Consider the following 20,228-nt stretch of genomic DNA (forward strand, 5'->3'; position numbering starts at 1 on the left):
TAGTCCAATTTGGATTCAGGGTATATTCTGGAATAAAAATGATTACAGCAGAGGGAGTAACACTTTTTTTTCTTTCGTAGAATAAAAAACAAAGCTTCGGATTCCTCCAGTCGGGTGATGACGTCAATTTTGTCATGTCACATGTGGCGCTCAATTCATACAAAAAACCCCGAAAATCTTCTGAAACGACGCGCAGTCCAGAGAGTTCCTTCAGTGTCAAAGTGTGCTTGGACGTCAGCGGTGTCGATGTCCTTTCAGAGTTCAGGCGGTGGTGGCGCCGTCTCGCTTGGTGATCTGACAGTACAGGATCATGGAGAGCGCCATGCCGGCGATCTGCGGACACACAAAAGGCGCGCAGGGATGTTTGTGTGCTAAAATAACCTCTATTAGCCCCACAATGGCGACTTTTGCACTGGAATTTCTGTGTGTGTGCTCCGACCAGCAGGATGGCGATGGCGAATGCGATGCCGATGACCACTTCCATGTTTTTCTCCAACAGGCGGATGATCTGAGAGGAGCACGGCTGCGAGGCAACACACGTGGTCAAATGCCCGCGCAGAGACAAACGCAGAAATACACGCACAAAAAGTGGACGCAAAACACACCGAGACAATCACACACCCACTCAAACAATGACAAACTCTCACACACACAAAAGCCACTGTGAAACACACAGCGGCAAAGGTCCGTTACCGTGCTGTAGATGCTGTTGGGGCCGCAGTTGGGCTCGGAGGCGGCGCATCGGCACGAGTCGGGGACGACGTCCCAGTCGGACACTCCGTTCACCAGGCCGCAGCACTTGAGCTGCGCGCCGACAAACAGCACACGCCCGTTAGCGCGGACGCACACACCCGCCGTGCCTTGGGGAGCCACCACGGGGTTACCTCCTTCTGCAGTTTCTCAAGGTCCTCCCTGATCTCGGGGTGACGGGACAGCGGCATGAATTCCTGCAGACGCTCCTTCACCCAATCCTTCACCTGCGCACGGACGCGTGGTCATCTTCCGCGCCAACCACATCGTGCCAAGGCGCCACCGGCGGGCGAGCGAGCGTGCGTGCGTGCGTGCGTGCGTACCTTATCCTCGCCCACGGCGCCCAGAATTCCCGCTGCCAGCAGGAGGATGAAGACCAGGAGCAGGCTGGCGAAGAACTGCACAGCAACCACGACAATGACCACATCACGCTAATGCTGACAATACGGCAAAACTCTGGCGCGCGCGCGCGTGCGTGCTGCCGACCAGTATGAGCAGGCATCTGTTCTCCCTGATGGCGCCGCAGCATCCGAGGAATCCCAAGAGCATGATGATGACGCCCACGGCGATGAGGAGGTCGATGCCCGGGAACGACTTGTTGGTGATCTGAGGGGTGGGCGTGCGCCCCAAACCAAAAACAAGGCTGGGTCAACCACTGGGCCGGAAGTCGAGACGGATGCGCAATTGCTTCTTACGCTGTTGCCGTCCTTGCTGACTTTCAGGTAGATGGACACGCCCAGGATGATGCAGCCGCTCAGCTGCGCGCACACAAAGCGACAACAAAAAAAGTCAACGAAGCCAAGCCGCTGCTCGGCTTGCCAGTCAAATGAGGAGCAAAACAAAAGCGGAGGGAGAGGGCGAGTCGCGGCAAAGTAGCACTCGACACGTCGCTCCCTCGCCGACCGATCGACCGTGCCGTGCGATCAGCCGATCAATTATTCAGCCACCGCTCATCGACTCTCATCAATCTTTCATTGTTTCCATGGAGACTGACCACTCGCTGACTAACATTGTCACAGGATGATGTCATACAAAAGTGCGCAACACAATTAGCGTAATTGTCAATTTTGACAGCTTTGGCCTTGGAACACTTTGTGGAACAACCTTCGCAAATGGCCATCAATTCTTCTCCTCTTCAAACGACAACATTGTTATAATAATGATGAGCAGGTTTTGTTGTCACTGATGTGGCCTGTTGGTGGCGCCACGGAGCAACAAAAACAACAGCAAAAATGGCTAACACGGCCAGCGAGGCTAACGCAGCGCATCGTTCACTCACATGCTGGAATTCAAAACGCTCAAGTGTGCGTGCGTGTGTGTGTGTGCGCGTGTGTGCATCAACTTAATGTACTACTGCAAGTGTTTCTCAACATATTCCACCTGCATCCACACGTTTGTGTTGTGAAAGAAAATACAACAGCACACGCACTGACCACCGGAATGGGACGAGGGCAGCAAAGCAGGTCCACGCCCTGAAACCAGGTGTGTGCCTGCGTGTGTGTGTGTGTGTGCGGGCCGGCGAGCGAGCGTTAGTCAGGGAGAGGCAGCCGACAAACCCGTTTTGAAAACAAAAGACCTTCGAGTGACATCAAACTGCACTAATAAACATCCCAAATGCACTAACAAACACTGGCATGCAAAAGGTAGACTAGTCCATTTTCAAAATAGGGAATTCAATTGTTTAAAATTAAAAAAACAGGAAGCACACTAGTCCAGGAAGTAGACTGGTAAAATGTCTAAATGAAAAAGTAGGTAAACAATCAAAATACAAAAAGTCGAAAAGAACACACTCAAAATAAAAAATAGAAAAAGCAGGCTGGCAAACGGGCTGCTTTTTTTTTTTAGAAAACACTAAAGTCAAAAAAAGTAGTAAACAACAAATACAAATTTGGCTGCTAAATAGTCAAAATGACTAGTCAACAGTTGAAGTAATGTCGACGACTAAACTGTCTAAATAAAAAGCAAAACAATTAAATGAAAGGTACACGAGTCTAAATCTAAAAATGTTGACTTGTCACAGTCTAAATAAAATGGTCACTAGTAAATGTTTAAATCTAAAAAAATAAAACTGTCACACTAAATACAGAAAATAATAGTACAGATTTTAAAAAGTAAGCAAGTGACCAGTAATCTATAAAATGTCGGCTAATAAAAGGTCAAAAAAAAGAAAGAAAAGAAGACTGGTACACAGTCCAAATCTATCCATTTTCGATATGATTTATTGTGTGGCGGTTACGGGTACCTGGAGCCAATCCCAGCTGACATCGAGTAAAAAACAGACTACACCACCCTGGATTGGTTGGATTGGTCGGACTAGTCAACAGTCAAAATACAATAATAGACAAGTAAACACTCGACATGGAATATTCATACATTTAAAAATCTTCAACGGTAGATTTGAAAGTGGACTAGTGCACGCTGTGAACAGAAAAGAGTCAAACAGAAAAGAGTCAAATAAGCCCGTGAAAGGTGAACAATGAAGGCGACTGGAGTCACGTTGCTGTTGGTGTGGATGGGTGGCGGACTCACCCAGAAGAGAAGGTTGAAGAAGAAGAGGAGATACTTGATGCATTTGTTGACAGCCATGGCGTCGCGCTCCTCGTTGCTCGTCCAGGTACAACTTGTTCACTTCTTCACTCATCCTGCTCTACCTGTTGCCTCGGCCGCGCCCCCGTCACGTCACAAGGGGTGGGGGTGGGGGGTGGGGAAGACGTCACGTGACAGCCATTCATCTCACCAGCGAGCGCTTTGTGAGGACCAACTTCAGCCGGCAGATGGCGCCACCTACACACGAAAAAAAGCAGTCGGCCACAATCATGACATTTTTATAAGAGGGTTGAGTTTTTTCATGCTCAAATTAAAATCATTTACACATTTTAGTTCATTAAGTAATTGTAATTAACGTTAAAAAATATTTCATTTTTAAATGTTATACATGTATATTTATATATATTTATCTTACAATATTTCATGAAATAATATATTTGATAAAGTAAATAAAACGAGACTGCATTAAAATAAATACATTTGCCATTTTTAATTGTCATAAACTAATTCGAATTTTGACTAAAAAGCAGTATCATTTATTTGATTGAAATAAACCATCATAGAGTCATTAATTCAACTGTAAGAAGATAATATAAGCTATATACTTAGCATTGATATACATTGCATTAAATGGTTGATTGTAATTATGACTAAAAGCCATGACATTAACAAAGCATACCAGATACACATTTTTTATTTTGACTAAGAAAATACATACATCTATTTAATTACATGACATCATTGAATTAGGAGCCTTTAAACAAAAACAACAATTTGAAATGCATTTGATTTTATGCAATTATAATTCAAATAACCATTTTACATTCATGTAGCAATAAAAAAGTGAAATGTATCAAGGACAATTTCAGTATTTTAGCCAAAATGTTTCATTCGGTGCGATGGAATTATTCATACACAAAGTGGAAACATTGGCATATATGATGGACACTTTCTCTTTTCTAGCGCATCAGCACTCACACAAAGATGACGAAGATGAAGATGGAGGCTGAAGATGAAGATGGAGGGGGAGGATGCGCGTGCGTCCCTCCTGGGCGGGGCTTGGCGTCCGTCCGTTCGTCCGTCTCAGCATCTTCTCGCGCTTCGGGTTCGGCTCCTCGCTCGCAACGCACCGGCGCTCCGCTTCCGGTCCGACCGACCCGGTCCGAACACGGCTGCCCGCCTGCCCGCCTGCCTGCCTGCGCGTCAGTCAACCGGACGAAAATGAAGATGAAGATGCGACAAGGCTAAAGCTCAGACAAAGGCGCGCGCGCGCACACACACGCGGAGGGGCCATTGTCTATTCACGCACGCACGCGCTTGCGCACGCACGACGATGCTCCGGTCTTGGCTCGTGCTCGCGGCCCAGCTGCTCGGTTCGCTGCAGGTAAGACGCGTTTCGAACCTCTAAGTGTGTATGTGCGTGTGTGCACGCGCGCGAGTGAGAGAAGTGGGTCAGTCGGCTGCAGCCTGGCGTGCACGCGCACACGCAGCCCCCCGTCGGCGCGCCCGCCGCGATCAGCAGCTGGGGCGTGCGCGTGCACGTGCGCGTTGTTTATTGAACGTGGTCACTTAGCCTGCGTGCTAGTCGGTTAGCCGGGGCTAGCCGTAGCGGCTGGCTAACAATTGGGGGGATCGTGACGTCACATGCGGCGAGAGTGTGGAACACCTCGCAATTTCTCGGGTTCGAATCCCTCACGCGTGGTCCCGAACCGCCATCACAAGTACTTCTCTAAACATTAAGTGGGGACCACTTTTTGTGTGCTGACATGCTGACTTGCGACCAGTTAGTTTGTCGACATGTGATTGGCTGGAAAGCAGCTGGTTTTGTGTGCCCTGACATTGACTCGTGACCAATCCCTTGTTTGTCAATCAAAGTTCTGAGCTTGGCTGGCGACCACTCCGTTGTTTGTTTACATGCAAGGGATGTCTGTCCTTCACACGTTGACGTGAATTCCTTCAGTGCTGCCGGCACAAGCTGAACGCTAACAGGAAGTGCGCCTTTTTGCTCTCGTCTCCCAACTTTGATTGGTCACAATGGGCTCAGTGTTGTTTGAGAGACAAGCCCCCCCCCCGTCACTGCTGCTTGTCACTCGTTAGTCGCGTAAGTGGACCGTCCCCTCATTAGGCGCTCAACGATAGGTCGCAGATGCAGCAGGAAGCCTGAAAGGCGAATCCAAGTGCAGCTTCAGATTGAGCGAGCGCCAGTTGGTGGGGCCTTTCTTGGGGGTTTCTAATCAGTTTGACGCAACAATGTTGTTCTCTCAAAGACAAGACACTAAAGAGCAAACAGAGCCCAAAAAACATGTCCAAAAATTGTCAGAAGCCCCGTCCTTAATAACGACCTCCCATCAAATCAATGCTTGCTACTTTCTACAGTCGACTAAACACCCAAGGAAATTGTGTTTGGGAAAATAAAGGCCTCATCTTGAACAAAAAGCCTTACCCCTAACAGAGGCCGGATACTTTTGACAGATGAGTCAGTAAACACATGATAGAACACTGCCTTTGTCAAAATAAATGCCTCCTTTCTTCCTAATAAACGCCTTGCAACTAACAGATGACAGGGTGCTTTAGACCGTTGAGTAAGTAAACAGCCAAATAAAATGAAAGGCCGCGCCTTTATAAAACACCTCACGCCTAATAGATGCCCGCAATCTCGCAAATAAACGGCAGAGGCCACGTGCTGTCGTTTGAAATAAATTGCGCTTGTGAAAACGGAGGCCTCGTCGCCAATAAGCATCGTCCAGCCAACAGACCGGGGGATCAAGCAAGGTAAAGTGCAAGTCGAGTACGGGCTACGATTAGCATCGGCGACATTAGCATTCAAGCCGCCCCGGGGACCGGCGAGGGGGGGTTGGGGGGCCTTCGGTCTCGGCGTCCGTGGCAATGCTGGAATCTGCCACACTTAATGAGCATCTCCTTTCATCTCCATTGCCATGGAGACAGCTCAGCACAGCAGCCGGCCCGGCCCGCCTGCGATACATTCGCCGACCTTTTTTCAATCTCCTCTTGCCTGCTTGGAGAGCGTCCGACCGAACACCAGCAAGCTTTCAAACGCGCGTCGCGTGCAAAGAAGGGCTGCTTCCCAACTGGGGGGTGGCACCGTGGCAGAGCCATCGCCGGTGGGTCGGGGACGCTGGCGAGCTGGCCCTCAAATTGTCAGGGGAGGTGGGGGCGGGGGAAACCAGTGAACAAATAGAAAAATATTCACTGGAAAGTACACAAATACCTAAACAATTTATAGTCGTAAAATATTGGATTAAAACAAATATTAGATGAATAATATAGAAATACAAATACTTGAAAAAAGGGTTAGGGTTAGAAAAGGAGTCAAATGTTTGTGAAAATCCAAAGGAGGTGAAAAAAAAAACAAGTGTTAGTAAAAAGTGTCAAATTAAATGGAAAAATGTGTCAAAACTGTTGGGGGGGGGGGAAATATTGCATTGCACTGACACGACGCTTCGAAATATGATCCATTTGTGTCTTTAGGTGTTGTCTTCATTGTTGTAAACTTGCGTAAAAATCTGAAAATGCAGATCGACCGCCGTGTAATATATTTCTTGAAAAGCACCAACCTCGTTTGGCGATGACGGCAGGAAGAGGCGGGCGGTGGCGTGGGGGGAGGGGCGGTTTCCCACACGCGCACGCACGCTGCGGTCATGTGACGGCCGAGCTGCAAACACCAAACAAAGAAGAATGTGAATGGCTGCGCTTAACGCGTCGACGGCGCTCCGTCGCTGCGCCCCCACAACATCTGCGCTCGACTCGTGACTTTCTCCCGCCGCGTCTTCGGATCCGAGCCGTCGGTTCCTGTCTCCTGCTCGAGGCTGAAGGTCCGGTCACGCTGACACGTTTGATCAAAGGCCACATGTGAGCGTCACATCGAAAGGCTTTGAACGGGAGAAACGGCAGCAATTGCCCGTGACTGCTCAAGAGCTGAACTGAAAGGCTGTCGAGTTCGGCAAAATTGCGCAACTGTAGAATAGACGAATTTGAGCGGTTTCAAAGCCGGCGAAAGGTCCTGGGTCCAAGTGTCGCAAATGAGTTTCTTCCACGTCTCCTTCAGGGTCCTCCTGGAAGAGCAGCAAAAAAGTGGCCGGCGATAGGGAAGACGAATTGAATGGCTGAATGGATGTCATAGTCTCATTTGTTGGAGCTGGCCCACTTTGCTCATGAATATTAACGACGGTGCGCTTGTTTCCCAGCCGGCCTGGGAAACAAGCGCACCCGGGTAACGTGACGTCCCGTCCCGTCCCGTCCCGTGTGTTCCAGGTGATTCCTGCTTTCCAGGTGAGTCTGAGTGACGCCGGTCAGATCGTGGCAAACCTGGAGACTTCCGACCTTCGGGAGAACATCTCGGCGTACGCGGCGCGGATCTCCGGGGAGCCTCGGCCCGCCGTGATCCTGTTCGGGGGGGCGGGCGAGCCCCTGCTGTTCAACACATCCTTCCACGGCCTGTGCTACAGCGTGGGCCTACTGCTCCAACGAGGAACGCTGTGGTCCAGACCCGTCAAGACCGTGGCCCTCCTCACCAGTGAGCAGACGGCAAAACATCCACCGAGTCCCGTACCGGTCCCGACTTTCAACTCCAGTTCTCCCCTCGCCCACAGGGCCGCTTCCCGTGAGCGGCGTGCACATTTCAGACTACAAGGAATCGCCCGAGACCGGCGTGGTGTTCGACATTGTCACTCCGACCGGAAACATTTTCAGCAGAGTCAACATCAGCTACAGCGAAGGAAGCGAGAGGCGCTCCGTGCTCTACAAAGGTCACACGAGCACAACCTCAACCTCCCCGTCAATGTCGGTCGGCAACGAGTGAAAACTCGTCGCGGATGGGTGGCAACGGATGTGTTGTTTTTCAGACTTCTACAAGGGGAAGACGGTGTTCAAGCACTGGCTACCGGGGGTGTGCTACCGCAACATCACCTTCCAGCTCATCTCTGAGGCCAGCGCCTATCAGACAGCTATGAGGACGCAGAGTGACATCACCCACACGCCCGCGCATCACAGGACAGGTACAACTACAACCGTATCGCCAATCTGGAACTTTTATACGGTGGCGCCAAGACCTCATTCTTCTCTGCAGTGCCATATCCCCCCCTCGACATCTCATGGAAGATCGTGGACCTGAGCCAAAGTCCCACGCAGGAAAGCCAACGGGCTGGCCGCCATTCCCGTGATCTCCCGCTCACGGACGAGGAGGGGGCGGAGCCCTCCGAGGAGTCACCCGCGGCCTCCACTGAGCAACCTGCCCGCCGCCTGAGCACCATCGGCGAGACCGCGGATGCCCAGAACCGCTGGTTGGACTCCACCGCCGAGCCTCCCGCCGACAGGGAGGACGAGTTCGTCAATGGCGAGGTGCACGAGTACGAGGACTCCAACGACGCGGGGTCGGCGATGGGTATGCCCGCAGAGTCTTTGGTCCTGCCCGCTAAGATGCCCCCCGTCCTGCTGGAGGTGCGCTGGCTGCCCCCCAGAGCGCCCACCAGCTACGACGGCTTCAACGTCTACATTTACAGAGACGGTAAGCGGGACGGCAATGCTCTTGGTCCTCGAAATGTGTGCGTGGCCCCGGTCTTCAGGAGCTGGGGGACTCCGGTCAGACTCGAGTCACCAATTTTAGGACTTGGAACTTGCTCGTGCCTCGCATAAATGTGACCCTCTCCCGCCCCTCTTCAGGTAACGCCACTCAGACGGCCAGCGTGGACGAAAGTACTCACGAGTTCTTCAGCGAGCTGACAGAGGCGGGAACGTACGGCCTAAGAGTCACCACGCTCAGCACGGCGGGAGACTGTGAGGCCAGAGAGAGCACCGCAGACGCCGGATTCACCTTTTACCTCGGTACGTCAACGTGGACAGTTTGTTTGCCAAGTCGTACCCATGGCAAACTCCAATCTGGCCCTTGGTGGCCTTTTACATGACCTGCTTCGCTAGCCGTTTGTTCAAAACTAGACATAAAAATGATGGCAAGTGAATCCAGACAACGGTGCCACAAATAGCACAAATTTGCGAACGGACGCTGTTCGCAATGTTGGCGTGTAGCAAATGACAGCTAAGCGCAATAAAGTAGCGTAAAATACAGGAAAGTACAGAGCACAGTCAAGTGCAATAAGGAACAGAAAAGTAAAATAATCAATAGACTACACTAAAGCACAGTTCAGTATAATAAGGCACAATAAAAAAAGGACTACAGTGCAATAAAGTAGTAACAAAAAGTAGGGCACAGTAAAGTGACGAATAAATTGTAGGGACGTACAGTAAAATACTACAAGGAACAAAGTATTGTAAAGTACAATAAAGTACAGTCAAGAACAAAGTACTTTGTCCTGTTTCCGAAAAAGAAAAGATTGAAGCTGTTAATGGTTTTATTTCAGATGTCATTAAATGTATTTGTCTTTACACAAAAGACAAGCAGTTTGCGTTGCGTTTTGTTCCCTTACTTACAAACCGTGGATTGACAAAACCAAGGTACATAGTGTGTTTTATGCCGCGGTATGCATTGTGTGTGACTTGAGCGTTCTGACCGACCCCCTAACAAAACTTTTATGTGGCCCACATTAAAAAAAAAAAAACAACCAAAAAACAAGTTTGATACCCTGCCGCCGCCATCTTCTCCTGACTTGCGTTTTGTCCCCCAGGTCCCGACGGTGAGCTTCTGCGCGAGCTGCGCCAGCGTCCACGGGCGGTCACGGTGCGCTTGTTGGACTCCAGCACGGCCGCCGTATCCTGGGCACAGTCCTCGGAGAGCCACAACGGCAGCGTGGTGTCTGTGGTGTCCACCACCTGCCTGAAGCCCAGCCCGAGCCAAAGGATGGAGAGCAACTACTGCGGCGAGGTAAGCGCAACTGCCGCAAACTCACTTCCCGTGGGACGTCTCCGAGACAATAACGTCACCGCGCTTTTGGACAGGAAAACTCAACAAGCGATATCATCGGCAACCTGACGCCGGGGGCTCAGTACCGGGTGGTGGTCTACCACACAAACGGACCCTTGATCAGTCCTCCCTCAGAACCCGTCATCGTGGATATTGGTGATGAGCTCACACATTAGCGTCGCGCTAGTAATTGGTCAAAGTTGCATCGAGGCAACTGGACTATTCTTGGTTGTTGACTGCGTTCTTCAGTTCCAAAATGTCCGCTTACGTCTCTGGTGGGTTGGTCACCTGAGGGTTGTTGCCAGATGTGGTCCTTTCGTATCATCATTTTCACATGGATTCAGAGAATCTTTCGAGGAGAACTGTCAAGATATTGTTGAAATCCACGAGGCCAGCGAACAACTGCTGGTTAAGCGATAAGGTCATCCCAACCAACAAATAAGGGCAACAGACAACCACAACAAAGTATCATTTCAACCAACAGACAACTCCATCACACAAAACCAATCACAACCAACCCCAACAACCAAAACAAAAAGTCAACTGCCAGCCACTATCATACCACAAAACGCTAACAGACAACCGCCACAATGAAACCGACCGACTGCAACCAAGTGGCAACCGTTAATATACAGGTCAATCGCATTCACAAGTGACAACCGAGCACACTACATCACAACAGACAAAAAACAACTCCGACCAACAATATCCAAACACAAACGACCACCAGCCAACGAGCAACCAACCAAAACACACCAGCCAAACACGCGACAAAGCAAACAGCAATCGTCAAGTGACCACCACCAGAGACATGACTCGGGGGGACTCCACACCAGAACTGGAGTTGCCTTGATGGAATCAAGACGAAAAGTCTTCAACAATCCACGAGCCTCCATTCAACACCTGGAACTTGGCAATCTCCAGCGAGGTCTCATGTGATTGTAACGAGCGGCCGTTGTTGTGCCAGAGCCCACGGGCGTTCGCGAGCTGGCCGTGTACCCGCTGGGACCCACGGCGGTCATCTTGAGCTGGCAGCGTCCGTATCACGTGGCCTTCCGCAAGTATGTCCTGCAGACCTTCTTCTTCAACCCCGTCACCCTGACCTCAGAGTGGACCACCTACTACGAGATCGCCGCCACTGCCTCGGTCATAGCATCAGTGGTAACAAAAACTAAAAAAAACGACCCCAAAACGCACACAAGCCGCAAATTAACCTTTGGGGTTCATGATCTGAAGGCGTCGCGTTTCTTTTTCAGAGGGTGACCGATCTGCTGCCGGCTTGGTACTATAACTTCCGCGTTACCATGGTGACGTGGGGCGACCCGCCGCTCAGTTGCTGCGACGGCTCCACCGTCAGCTTCGTCACAGGTACCCAAAGCGGGAGAAGCGCAAAACAAGCCTAACGCGGTGCTCCCCAGCCTTTTTTTGCAGGCCGCATCGGAATCTGGGCTCTGGCCTTCTTGCACGTTTGCTGGGGCGCACGTACGCCTGTGCCCTCACGAGCGATGGCTTTTGTCGTGCAGCTCCAGAGGCGCCTCACATCTCGGCGGTGGATTACTCCCACGGCATCCTGTATGTTCGCTGGACGTACGGCGAACTCTTTGTGGACCTGTCGCACTCCAGGATCACGCACTGGCAGGTGGTGGCGGTCGGCAAGAAAGGACCCGAGAGGCGCTACTCGGCGGACGTGAGTGTTCAGTTGTTGCTATGGCATCACCGTGCGGTTGCCAAGTTGTTTTTGGCCATGGCTGGTTACTAGGGGTTCTCTGTTTGTTTGCTTGGAAGTTCTTAGTGGGAAGATCCAAGTTGACCCAAATGCGCCGGTGCTCCAGACACTTGATAGGCATGTCCGGGTTGATTCCAAACATGTGCTCGCTGCCGTGTGTCTTTTCTGTTCTGGTTGATTTGAGAGCGACGATGACAGTCAAGAACAAAACGGCCGTATTCTTTGTGAAGGAGTATTGAAACTCATTTCCATTTCTAGTCCCCAATGCTCTAGAAAAGGCCCCCCCCAAAAATTGCACTTTCAGATAATCAGTGGAAGTAAAAAGTCCAAGTAAACCTCTACTAGCTTTACCCTCCGCTAGTTTTCTCTTCTTGACGTTCAATTCAAATGTCTTCTGCCAATTTTTTCTCAACGAGGTTTGTCCGCTTCTAGTTTTCATCTTCGACTAGTTTTCGTCCTAGTGTCCTCTACTAACCGTTTGTGTTTGTCCTTGGCCACCACTCGTGTCCGCCGCACGCATGCTCTTGTCAATTCAAATACACGGCTGCCAGGTGACTCGAAACGTGATGCGGGCCAGCCTGCCTCTGCCGCCCGGCGACATCTACAACCTGACGGTGACGGCGTGCACGGAGCGCAGTCGCAACGCGTCCGTCCCCAGCATCATCAAACTGGGTCCGAGCATTCACACGCGCTGATCGTCGATGGGATCAACATGATTCTGACGAGCCGCGTCCGGCGTCTTTTTGCTCCAGAACCGGCCCCTCCCAGGTCCGTGTACGCGGTCAACGCCACGCACTCGTCGGTGACTCTGCTGTGGAGCGAGGACGGCGTGGTGGACCACTACCAGGTGCTCTGCAAACCCAGCCCGGGTGACAAAGAGGTGAAGGTGAAACCCCCCCCCCCGGGGAGCCGCCCAAAGCGACTCGAACTTTTTCCTCAGCTTCTTCTCTGTCCGCTTCAGATCGGAGAGCCTCAGGTGTCCAGCTCACATGTGCTGACCGTTTCCGGTCTGATGCCGTCATCTAGCTACAACTGCAGCGTGATCAGCGTCAGCTACAGCACACCCAGCAAGCCCGCCCACATCACCGTCACCACCGCCGGTAGGAGGCGCTGTCGCGCGGGAGACTAACTTTAGTGCAACAACTATGACAGGATTCTTGTGAATGTAAATGCTCGGTGGGCCGGACGACAGAAAGGAGTGCGTTATACTTGGCTCGTCTTCCAGTTGGCATCACAAGTTGGCATCACTAACGCATGCGTGTGTGCGTGCGCAGCCAAAGAGATGAACCCCAGCGTGGCGGCCATCTCGGCCTTGGCCGTCCTGAGCGTCCTGCTGCTTAGCCTCCTGGTTCTTTTCTTGCTGCTTCTCCGCAAGAAGCATCTGCAGATGAGCAGGTACTAGCAAACCGCCGCCGAGTTTCACTTCCAACGCCAACGGGCAGAATTTCACGGTCCTCCCATCTTGCGTTTCAGGGAGTGCGGCGCCGAGACATTCGTCAACTTTGCTTCCTTCGAAAGAGACGGCAAGCTGCCTTACAACTGGTACGATGAAGCGCTGCTTCTTCTCCTTAGTTTGAGGCACGTTTGTTTTCTTCCAAGGAAATTCTCGGCGTGAAGAAGATGGCATTGTACTGGCAAAAACGGTGCTTTTAAGCATTCCATCTTTTCTTTACAGTCTCTTAGGGCAAATTTAAATCAAGAGAAATGGAAGAAAATGAGCTGGTCTAATCATTTTTTCCATGACTGTATGTACTGTGGCCACCATTTAGTATTTGGAGGTCACAAATGATCATTATTCATGCTTAGGTACATGATACCTCAGTCGTGGCTACAATTGAATATTTTTGAAGGAACGATATATGTCTATTCATTTTGTCATGTCCGGCCGGGTCTGCGTCGTTAGTGTAAAAAAACCACCCAAAAAATTGCAATTTGTGATTAATATAAGAGCTGAAAGACGGTCAGTCTGTCATCACTAAACGCTTCCAGTCCATCACCGATTGTCTGTGGCTTTTTGTGTTCATCGATTGACGCAAGCGGAAACAAAGACGGCGAAGTAGACTAGACTAGCGGGCGGCTACGATTCGATGACGTCAGAGTCGAGATGGAGACGGGGTGTCGGAAACGGACCAGGCTCCGTTTCTTCCAGCATGCATGCGTCATCAAGTGTGTGTTGAGCACTAAATGTTCCTCTAGGACGTGTACTAATGCAGCAGCAGCAGCAGCAGCAGCAGCAGCAGCAGCAGCGTGTTGGTGTCTCTCTGTTGGTGTTTTTATTCTTTTTGTGTTCTATTTGAACCCCCCCCAGGCGAAGAAGCCTCTTTGCCTTCCTTACCCTTCTGCCATCCTGCCTTTGGACTGACTATCTTTTGGCTTTTTATATTAATCCATGGTAAGTGAGCGAGCGAGCGAGCGAGCGAGCACCTCCATTGTCCGGCAGGAAAAGTCTGGTGAGCGGGCAGGCAATTTACAGGGTATTTACATTTAAGTTAATCACAAGGAGCCAAATATTTCAGGAAGTGATTATTTGACTAATATTTGTATATTTGACTCTACATTTTGCCGTTATAATTTAGCCAATTACTTCTTTGAAGAACACAAACACAGCTAAAAAAAAAGTATCATTTATGATCACCTTTTACTTTACTTATCCAAAAAATTGAATTAGCTAAATACATAAAATAAACAGCTTATTGTGCTAATATTGTTCTATTTTGTGTACCATTAATTAAATACGACAATCTATGGTCATTTTTACGACATTATTTATCATAATCCTAAAGTCATTCATAAACTAAGTACTGAATCAAGTACCATAAAATAGCTTTTTCTACAAATATATTTTTGTATTTTATTTGAAATGATTCATTGTAAAAAAAAAAAAAAATTCATGCTCATTTTTTCATGCATAATGAACTCAATTGTAATGAATGATCCAATTAGAAGAAGAAAATGTGACATTTACATAACGGCTACCAGTCAACGTTTTCTCATTCATTGGCATGAAAAAGTTTGTGCAAACTTTTGACTGGTCATCGTGTTATGTCATGTTTAAAAACAAGTCTACATGAAGGCAATGAAGTTCTGATGATGTCCTTTTGCCCGCGGCCCCAAGCCCACATCTGCGGAGCTTAGTGTCAACCAAAGCAGCTGAGAAGCATCACCAGACTTTTCCGGAAAGCATTTCTGAAACATTTTTTGTGAGCTGTGCATGTGGCATGCTGCTAACTCACCAACGAGGCGTTGTGCACGTTGCGCTTGCATGACCGCGACGCCTCAACAATACAGACAAAAGATTTCTCAACACTTCAACCACATTCGACTGTCAAGTCGGTAAAACGCACGCATGTTGGAATGAGAAGGCTCCGTTTCAGGTTTTGCTCTTTGTTGGGTTCGACCGATGCGCCGGACAGGAAAGCGATTGAAAGTGAACGTGAATCTACGGTGTTTGTAAAAGGCACGCTGCTCGAGCTTGACGCTTTGTCGGGACGTGCCTGGCAACCAGCACATCGGCGTTCTCTATGCCCCGTAATACTGGTCGGTTGGTGAACCGGTCCAGCATTTGTCTGCGTGACTGGCGGCCAGTCCAGAAAAAGGGACGGACACTTTAGTTGGAAGATCGGTCGAGCCCAGGCCTGCTTTGGTGTGCGAGTGGCGAGTTGACTTGTTGTGTTTGTGTGGTAGGGGCAAGACGGCCTTAAAGAAGCGCAAGCTGACAAGGTAACACGCACAGAAGGCTCGTTTGGGCACCCGTGTGCCGACGATGAGAAGGGCTTTCTAATCTCCGACCCGTGACTTTTCAAGTCCCGTGCAGCTGGATGACTTTGACGCCTACTTCAAGGAGATGAGCAAAGACTCGGCCTACAAGTTCTCTCTGCAGTTTGAGGTGGGGCCAACGTCGTGTCGCGTTGCACACCTTTCCCAGTCGCAAGGTCACGGAACATGTCCGCCAAACGCTTGCAGGAGCTGAAGAGCGTGGGCCTCGACCTTTCCCATGACGCCGCCGACCTGCCCGTCAACAGGCCCAAGAACCGATACACCAACATCCTGCCCTGTCAGTAGGCCTGCAGCTAGCCATTACATCACATTCATTCAACCCTCCACTAAGGTTTCCATTCTTCGACGAATCTCTCCCCCCCCCCCCCAAAAAAAACAGAATTCAGATAAATATTACATCCGTGGAATAAGAATTAAACAATGAATTCATCCATTTACAATCATCTCAGGGGGTCGACCGAAATTAACGTCACAACTGCTTTTGCACTTGAGTCGCAAACATCACGTGAAAACGGGTTAGTTTACTCCCCGCCTTCAGCTTTGGGCTCAAGGCCCTAATTAGACTCAACTTCATCATCACAGCACAAGCGAGCAAGAAAAAAATGTCATTGGATTTTTCGACAAGGGGGAAACAACAACTCAATTAAGATCTCTCCATTTTTAAGCCCAATTCCAGACACAGTTCAACGTGACTCACTCAACATTTGCCTTTTTAGTTAAAAAACAAGAAGAGATGCTTACCGGGTAGCTGTGTTCCTGGGTTCCTAAAGTGGATCCTTGTGGCACTCCACAAAGACGCAACAGCACCTCCTGTCAGGCAGCTGAAGGGTTTAAAGGCAAATTGAGTTTCTTGAAAGCAAAACGACAGGTCAAGCAAGGAGTTGCAATTACCTGAAGCAAAGATGATCCAGTTTGATGTTTGTTCCTCGGCAGACGACTTCAGTCGCGTCCGGCTGATCTCCATGCACGACGACGAAGGCGCCGACTACATCAACGCCAACTACATTCCCGTGAGTACGGCTCACAGCAACCGCAAACTTGGCTCGCTCCAGGGACATATTTCACTCTGCATACTGACAGACGGGCCAGTCCAAATAGGGATGCAAAATAAGTCCAAAGAATTATTGAAAACACGGATACATTTAAAGTGAAATACTGCAATTCGTCACTTTAATCATTATTTTTGTAACCCAAAAAATAAAATTAAATGTATAAATCAATTGTTTGGGAAAAAAATGACAAATGTATTAAATCAAAGTGCTTTTTTTTTGTTGTTTTTTTTTTACCCAAATATTTTGGTTTGCAGTGAGCAAAGTAACCAATTGAGGTCAATGGCAAAAAAAACATTTTTTAATGATCCATTTTTAACTGGCATTCATAATTGTAGTGAAACAATTTATAAACTAAAACATTGTATACAGGATTGCATATGGATTTTCTGTTCATTTTGGTGATGCAGGGCTACAAACACGGCAAAGAGTACATCGCCACGCAGGGTCCGCTGCCGGAGACGCGCAACGACTTCTGGAAGATGGTCCTCCAGGAGAAGTCTCCCATCGTGGTCATGCTGACGCAGTGCAACGAGCGGCGACGGGCGAGTCTCGGTTCCCGCCGGGGGCCCGCCCGCTCGGCTTTGCCCGGCATCTAAACACGCCTTTGTGTATGTTTGTTGCGCCTCGTTCAGGTCAAGTGCGACCACTACTGGCCCTTCAGCGACGAGCCCGTCACGTACGGCGAGATCAGCGTGGAGATGCTCTCGGAAAACGAGTCGCCCGAGTGGACCGTCAGGAAGTTCCGGCTCGGCTACGTAAGGCGCCAGTCAATGCTGCTCTTTTACGATTACGGGTTTTTATCTGTTATAGGACTGTTTCGGTTTGGTCCGCATGCGTTCCGTTCGGTCCATAGGCACACGCGCATCTTTTTGCACTGGGAGCGGCAGTGCGCACTCTCGCTGACTCACGGTCATATTTAATTGGCATTCCGATGACGATTTACCTCGACACGAGGCCCAAAATGATCACGTTGTCAACGGGCGCCCGCAGGCGGACGAGACTCGGGACATCCTGCACCTGAACTACACCTCGTGGCCGGACCACGGCGTTCCCACGGTCAACGCCATCGAGAGCATCCTGCAGTTTGTCCACATCGTGCGGCAGCAGGCCAACAGGACCAAAGACCCCATCGTGGTTCACTGCAGGTACAATACAAGAGCATTGTTATTTGGGATTTTTTTTTTTTTTTTTTTTTTTTAACTGCATGCATGTTGCCATGGTGATGGCGCACATTGGTCCGTGTAGCGCCGGCGTGGGCAGAACGGGCACCTTCATGGCGCTGGACCGCCTGATGCAGCACATCCGGGAGCACGACTTCGCCGACATCCTGGGGATGGTGTCGGAGATGCGCTCCCACCGCCTGTCCATGGTCCAGACAGAGGAGCAGTACGTGTTCATCCACCAATGCGTCCTGCTCATGTGGAAGAAGAAGCAGCAGCAGCAGCAGTCGCTGGCGTCCGACGTGATCTACGAGAACGCCGGCAAGACATAATGGCCGAGTGCGCGCTTCCGCGCGTGACTGATGGAGTGAGTCCGTGCCCCGTGATGTCACCGCCTCATCCTGGTTTACGCCGACCCAGTTTGGGAACCGCTGCTTTAAAATCCTAACCCTAACCTGTGTTTTTAAACGGGCGTCCGTCGGCGAGTCCAATGACCCTTTCACTCGCACCCGCCCTGGCTGTATGATATTCAAACAGAAATAGTGACTCGCTGCGCTTTGGAAGCTTCTTCACAGCCTGGTTCCTCACTCAAATCTGTCACCCAAGCGACAACCCACTATTTTCCTCCCCGCGGCTATCTCAGCCTGGCCGCGAAAAATAGACTAATAACGGACTGCGGACGGACGGCGGACTATAAATAAAGGGGTTTCCGTCTATGTTTAATCCATCTATTTTCTTTTTTTTTTTTCCCGTCCTTTGTCAACCGTCAGCGAAACAGAGGCGTCCGTCAGGGACGGATAAACGGATCGGTCCGTCGGATTGACGGCTCTGTTTTTTTTAACGTGAATGAGGACACAAAAAGACGGGATTAAAAAAAACAACACCAATTATAATTGGGACTCATGCCCTGCAGTGTGAACGTAGCCCGTACATGCTATGAAAGGCGCAAAGCCCCCCAAAAACCCACACATTCGTATTATTATTATTGCCTGAAGCCGGAGACAGTGACGGAACCCCTGCTGCTTGTCTTGCAGGCTGTGAACGCACCTCCCATGCTTCTTAATCACCTTCAAACACAAAAGAGAGCCTCAAGGGGGTTGGAGTTCTGCCTTAAGGAGCCATCACATGCGTGCAGATTGGAGGATTACACGGCAGCGGGGGCGGCGTCCTACGGGGCTACGGGGAACATTTGCTTTTGTGTTTTTGCGCCACTCGGGAGAAGCCAGCCAAAAGAGGAAGGCCCGCCGACTCAAAGTAGCAAGCAAACAGTGTGAAAAACAAACAAGATGTCGCCGCTTCACGGACAAAGGGAACCGAAGGCAGCCAAGACTCTTTTTCGCCTTTAACACAACCTGACTTCATTTTTTCTCTTTCCATATTTCACTTGGCATTTTGGGCTCAGCCTTCTAAAGTTTGAAAGCTCACTTTCTTTCTTCCAAACACCAGCCTGTTTTATTTCCACACTTGAATATCTTTGAAAACATCAAATCAACTTTTTTTGTTTTCCTACCATCTCTTTACTTGAAGAGTAAGAGGGGTTTTTTGTTGTTCTTTTTTAAGACCGCCTCACGATTCTGGATGTATGAGCACATCAGAGGAAGAAGATTGGACGTTGAACGGAACTTTCCATTTTTGATGAGCAAACATCTGTCATTGTGCGGTAACGTTCATTTTGGTGTGTAAAGACGTACAGGATCCTTTACAAGAACATTCGAAGTTATGGTGAGGTGACGCTGCCATGAGTTGTGTAAATATTGCGCAAGTGCTGTTTTTACTTGTCATTACTGTCGAAGAAAACGTGCCGTTTGTGAGCCAGGGGTGGGCAAAGGACCGGCCGCGGGCCACGCGGCGTGCGCAACCTTCTTCAATCTGCCGCACGCAGCAAGAGTCCTGGAATATTTCTTGCATTCATTTGGACATATTTTCCCCCTTTTTTAACTTCTCCGAAACGAGCTGGCCCAGACTGAAAAGCGAAACGTGGCCCTCGAGCCGACAGGTTTGCCCACCCCGGCCGGCGCCGACGCGTGCGTGCGTGCGTCCCTTTGCACTTTGCTCCGACTGAAGCTCAGCACGCTCCACTTGTGATGATGTCATTGGTGCCATTCTTGTGATTGGGTGACTTTCAAGGACGATTTAAATGTGCGTGTGAGTGAGCGTGAAGGAAATAAAAAGTGTTTCACGTCATTCATCGGCGTGTATCGATTGCAGGTCGTCCAGGCAGTAGTGCCAAGTTGAATGGAGGCAAGCCGACTCTTGTTGGTCGCGGAGGATGTTTCAATTTGACTCCAATGGGCTTGTTGCCGCGTGCGCTGCTTGTTGCTGCGGAACATAGCAGAAGCGGC

The 20,228-nt window shown here is 49.9% G+C and overlaps 2 protein-coding genes across 7 annotated transcripts; one reads left to right on the plus strand and one right to left on the minus strand.

Annotated features, from left to right (window-relative positions):
- Positions 1-3: 3 nt before the first annotated feature.
- LOC147126278 (tetraspanin-8-like) lies at positions 4-20,087 on the minus strand. 4 transcript variants are annotated; one of them, XM_086022683.1, is made up of 15 exons: positions 17,996-20,087; positions 17,670-17,865; positions 16,566-16,747; positions 16,416-16,495; positions 6,873-6,970; positions 4,276-4,493; positions 3,488-3,534; positions 3,280-3,401; positions 1,446-1,508; positions 1,237-1,356; positions 1,074-1,148; positions 885-977; positions 694-804; positions 440-523; positions 4-333 (listed from the first exon to the last, which is right to left on the minus strand). In XM_086022683.1, the coding sequence occupies exons 8-15, from the start codon at positions 3,334-3,336 to the stop codon at positions 262-264; spliced, it is 675 nt and encodes a 224-aa protein (XP_085878809.1). In that variant the 5' UTR covers positions 3,337-3,401; positions 3,488-3,534; positions 4,276-4,493; positions 6,873-6,970; positions 16,416-16,495; positions 16,566-16,747; positions 17,670-17,865; positions 17,996-20,087; the 3' UTR covers positions 4-261. The 4 variants fall into 4 exon arrangements, with proteins under 4 accessions (XP_085878809.1, XP_085878810.1, XP_085878808.1 ...); XM_086022684.1 differs by lacking the exons at positions 6,873-6,970; positions 16,416-16,495; positions 16,566-16,747; positions 17,670-17,865; positions 17,996-20,087 and having other exon boundaries at positions 3,280-3,534; positions 4,276-4,506; XM_086022682.1 differs by lacking the exons at positions 4-333; positions 440-523; positions 694-804; ... (2 more) ...; positions 1,237-1,356; positions 1,446-1,508 and having other exon boundaries at positions 3,333-3,534; positions 16,416-16,740.
- On the plus strand, positions 4,308-20,070 carry ptpro (protein tyrosine phosphatase receptor type O). Of its 3 annotated transcripts, XM_086022642.1 has the most exons (26): positions 4,309-4,681; positions 7,570-7,831; positions 7,908-8,063; positions 8,160-8,312; positions 8,384-8,821; positions 8,977-9,138; positions 9,936-10,132; positions 10,207-10,327; positions 11,139-11,332; positions 11,428-11,539; positions 11,695-11,858; positions 12,449-12,569; positions 12,650-12,777; positions 12,859-12,997; positions 13,172-13,292; positions 13,371-13,439; positions 14,206-14,289; positions 15,582-15,617; positions 15,702-15,783; positions 15,861-15,951; positions 16,608-16,684; positions 17,134-17,268; positions 17,359-17,481; positions 17,717-17,871; positions 17,972-18,253; positions 18,921-20,070. In XM_086022642.1, exons 1-25 carry the CDS (start codon positions 4,631-4,633, stop codon positions 18,216-18,218), a joined length of 3,618 nt encoding a protein of 1,205 aa, XP_085878768.1. In that variant the 5' UTR covers positions 4,309-4,630; the 3' UTR covers positions 18,219-18,253; positions 18,921-20,070. The 3 variants fall into 3 exon arrangements, with proteins under 3 accessions (XP_085878769.1, XP_085878768.1, XP_085878767.1); XM_086022641.1 differs by having other exon boundaries at positions 17,972-20,070; XM_086022643.1 differs by lacking the exon at positions 14,206-14,289 and having other exon boundaries at positions 4,308-4,681; positions 17,972-20,070.
- Positions 20,088-20,228: the final 141 nt, after the last annotated feature.

This window comes from Filicampus tigris, chromosome 22 (assembly GCF_054856515.1).
Source record: "Filicampus tigris isolate MCC_2025a chromosome 22, RoL_Ftig_1.0, whole genome shotgun sequence".
NCBI lineage: Eukaryota > Metazoa > Chordata > Actinopteri > Syngnathiformes > Syngnathidae > Filicampus > Filicampus tigris.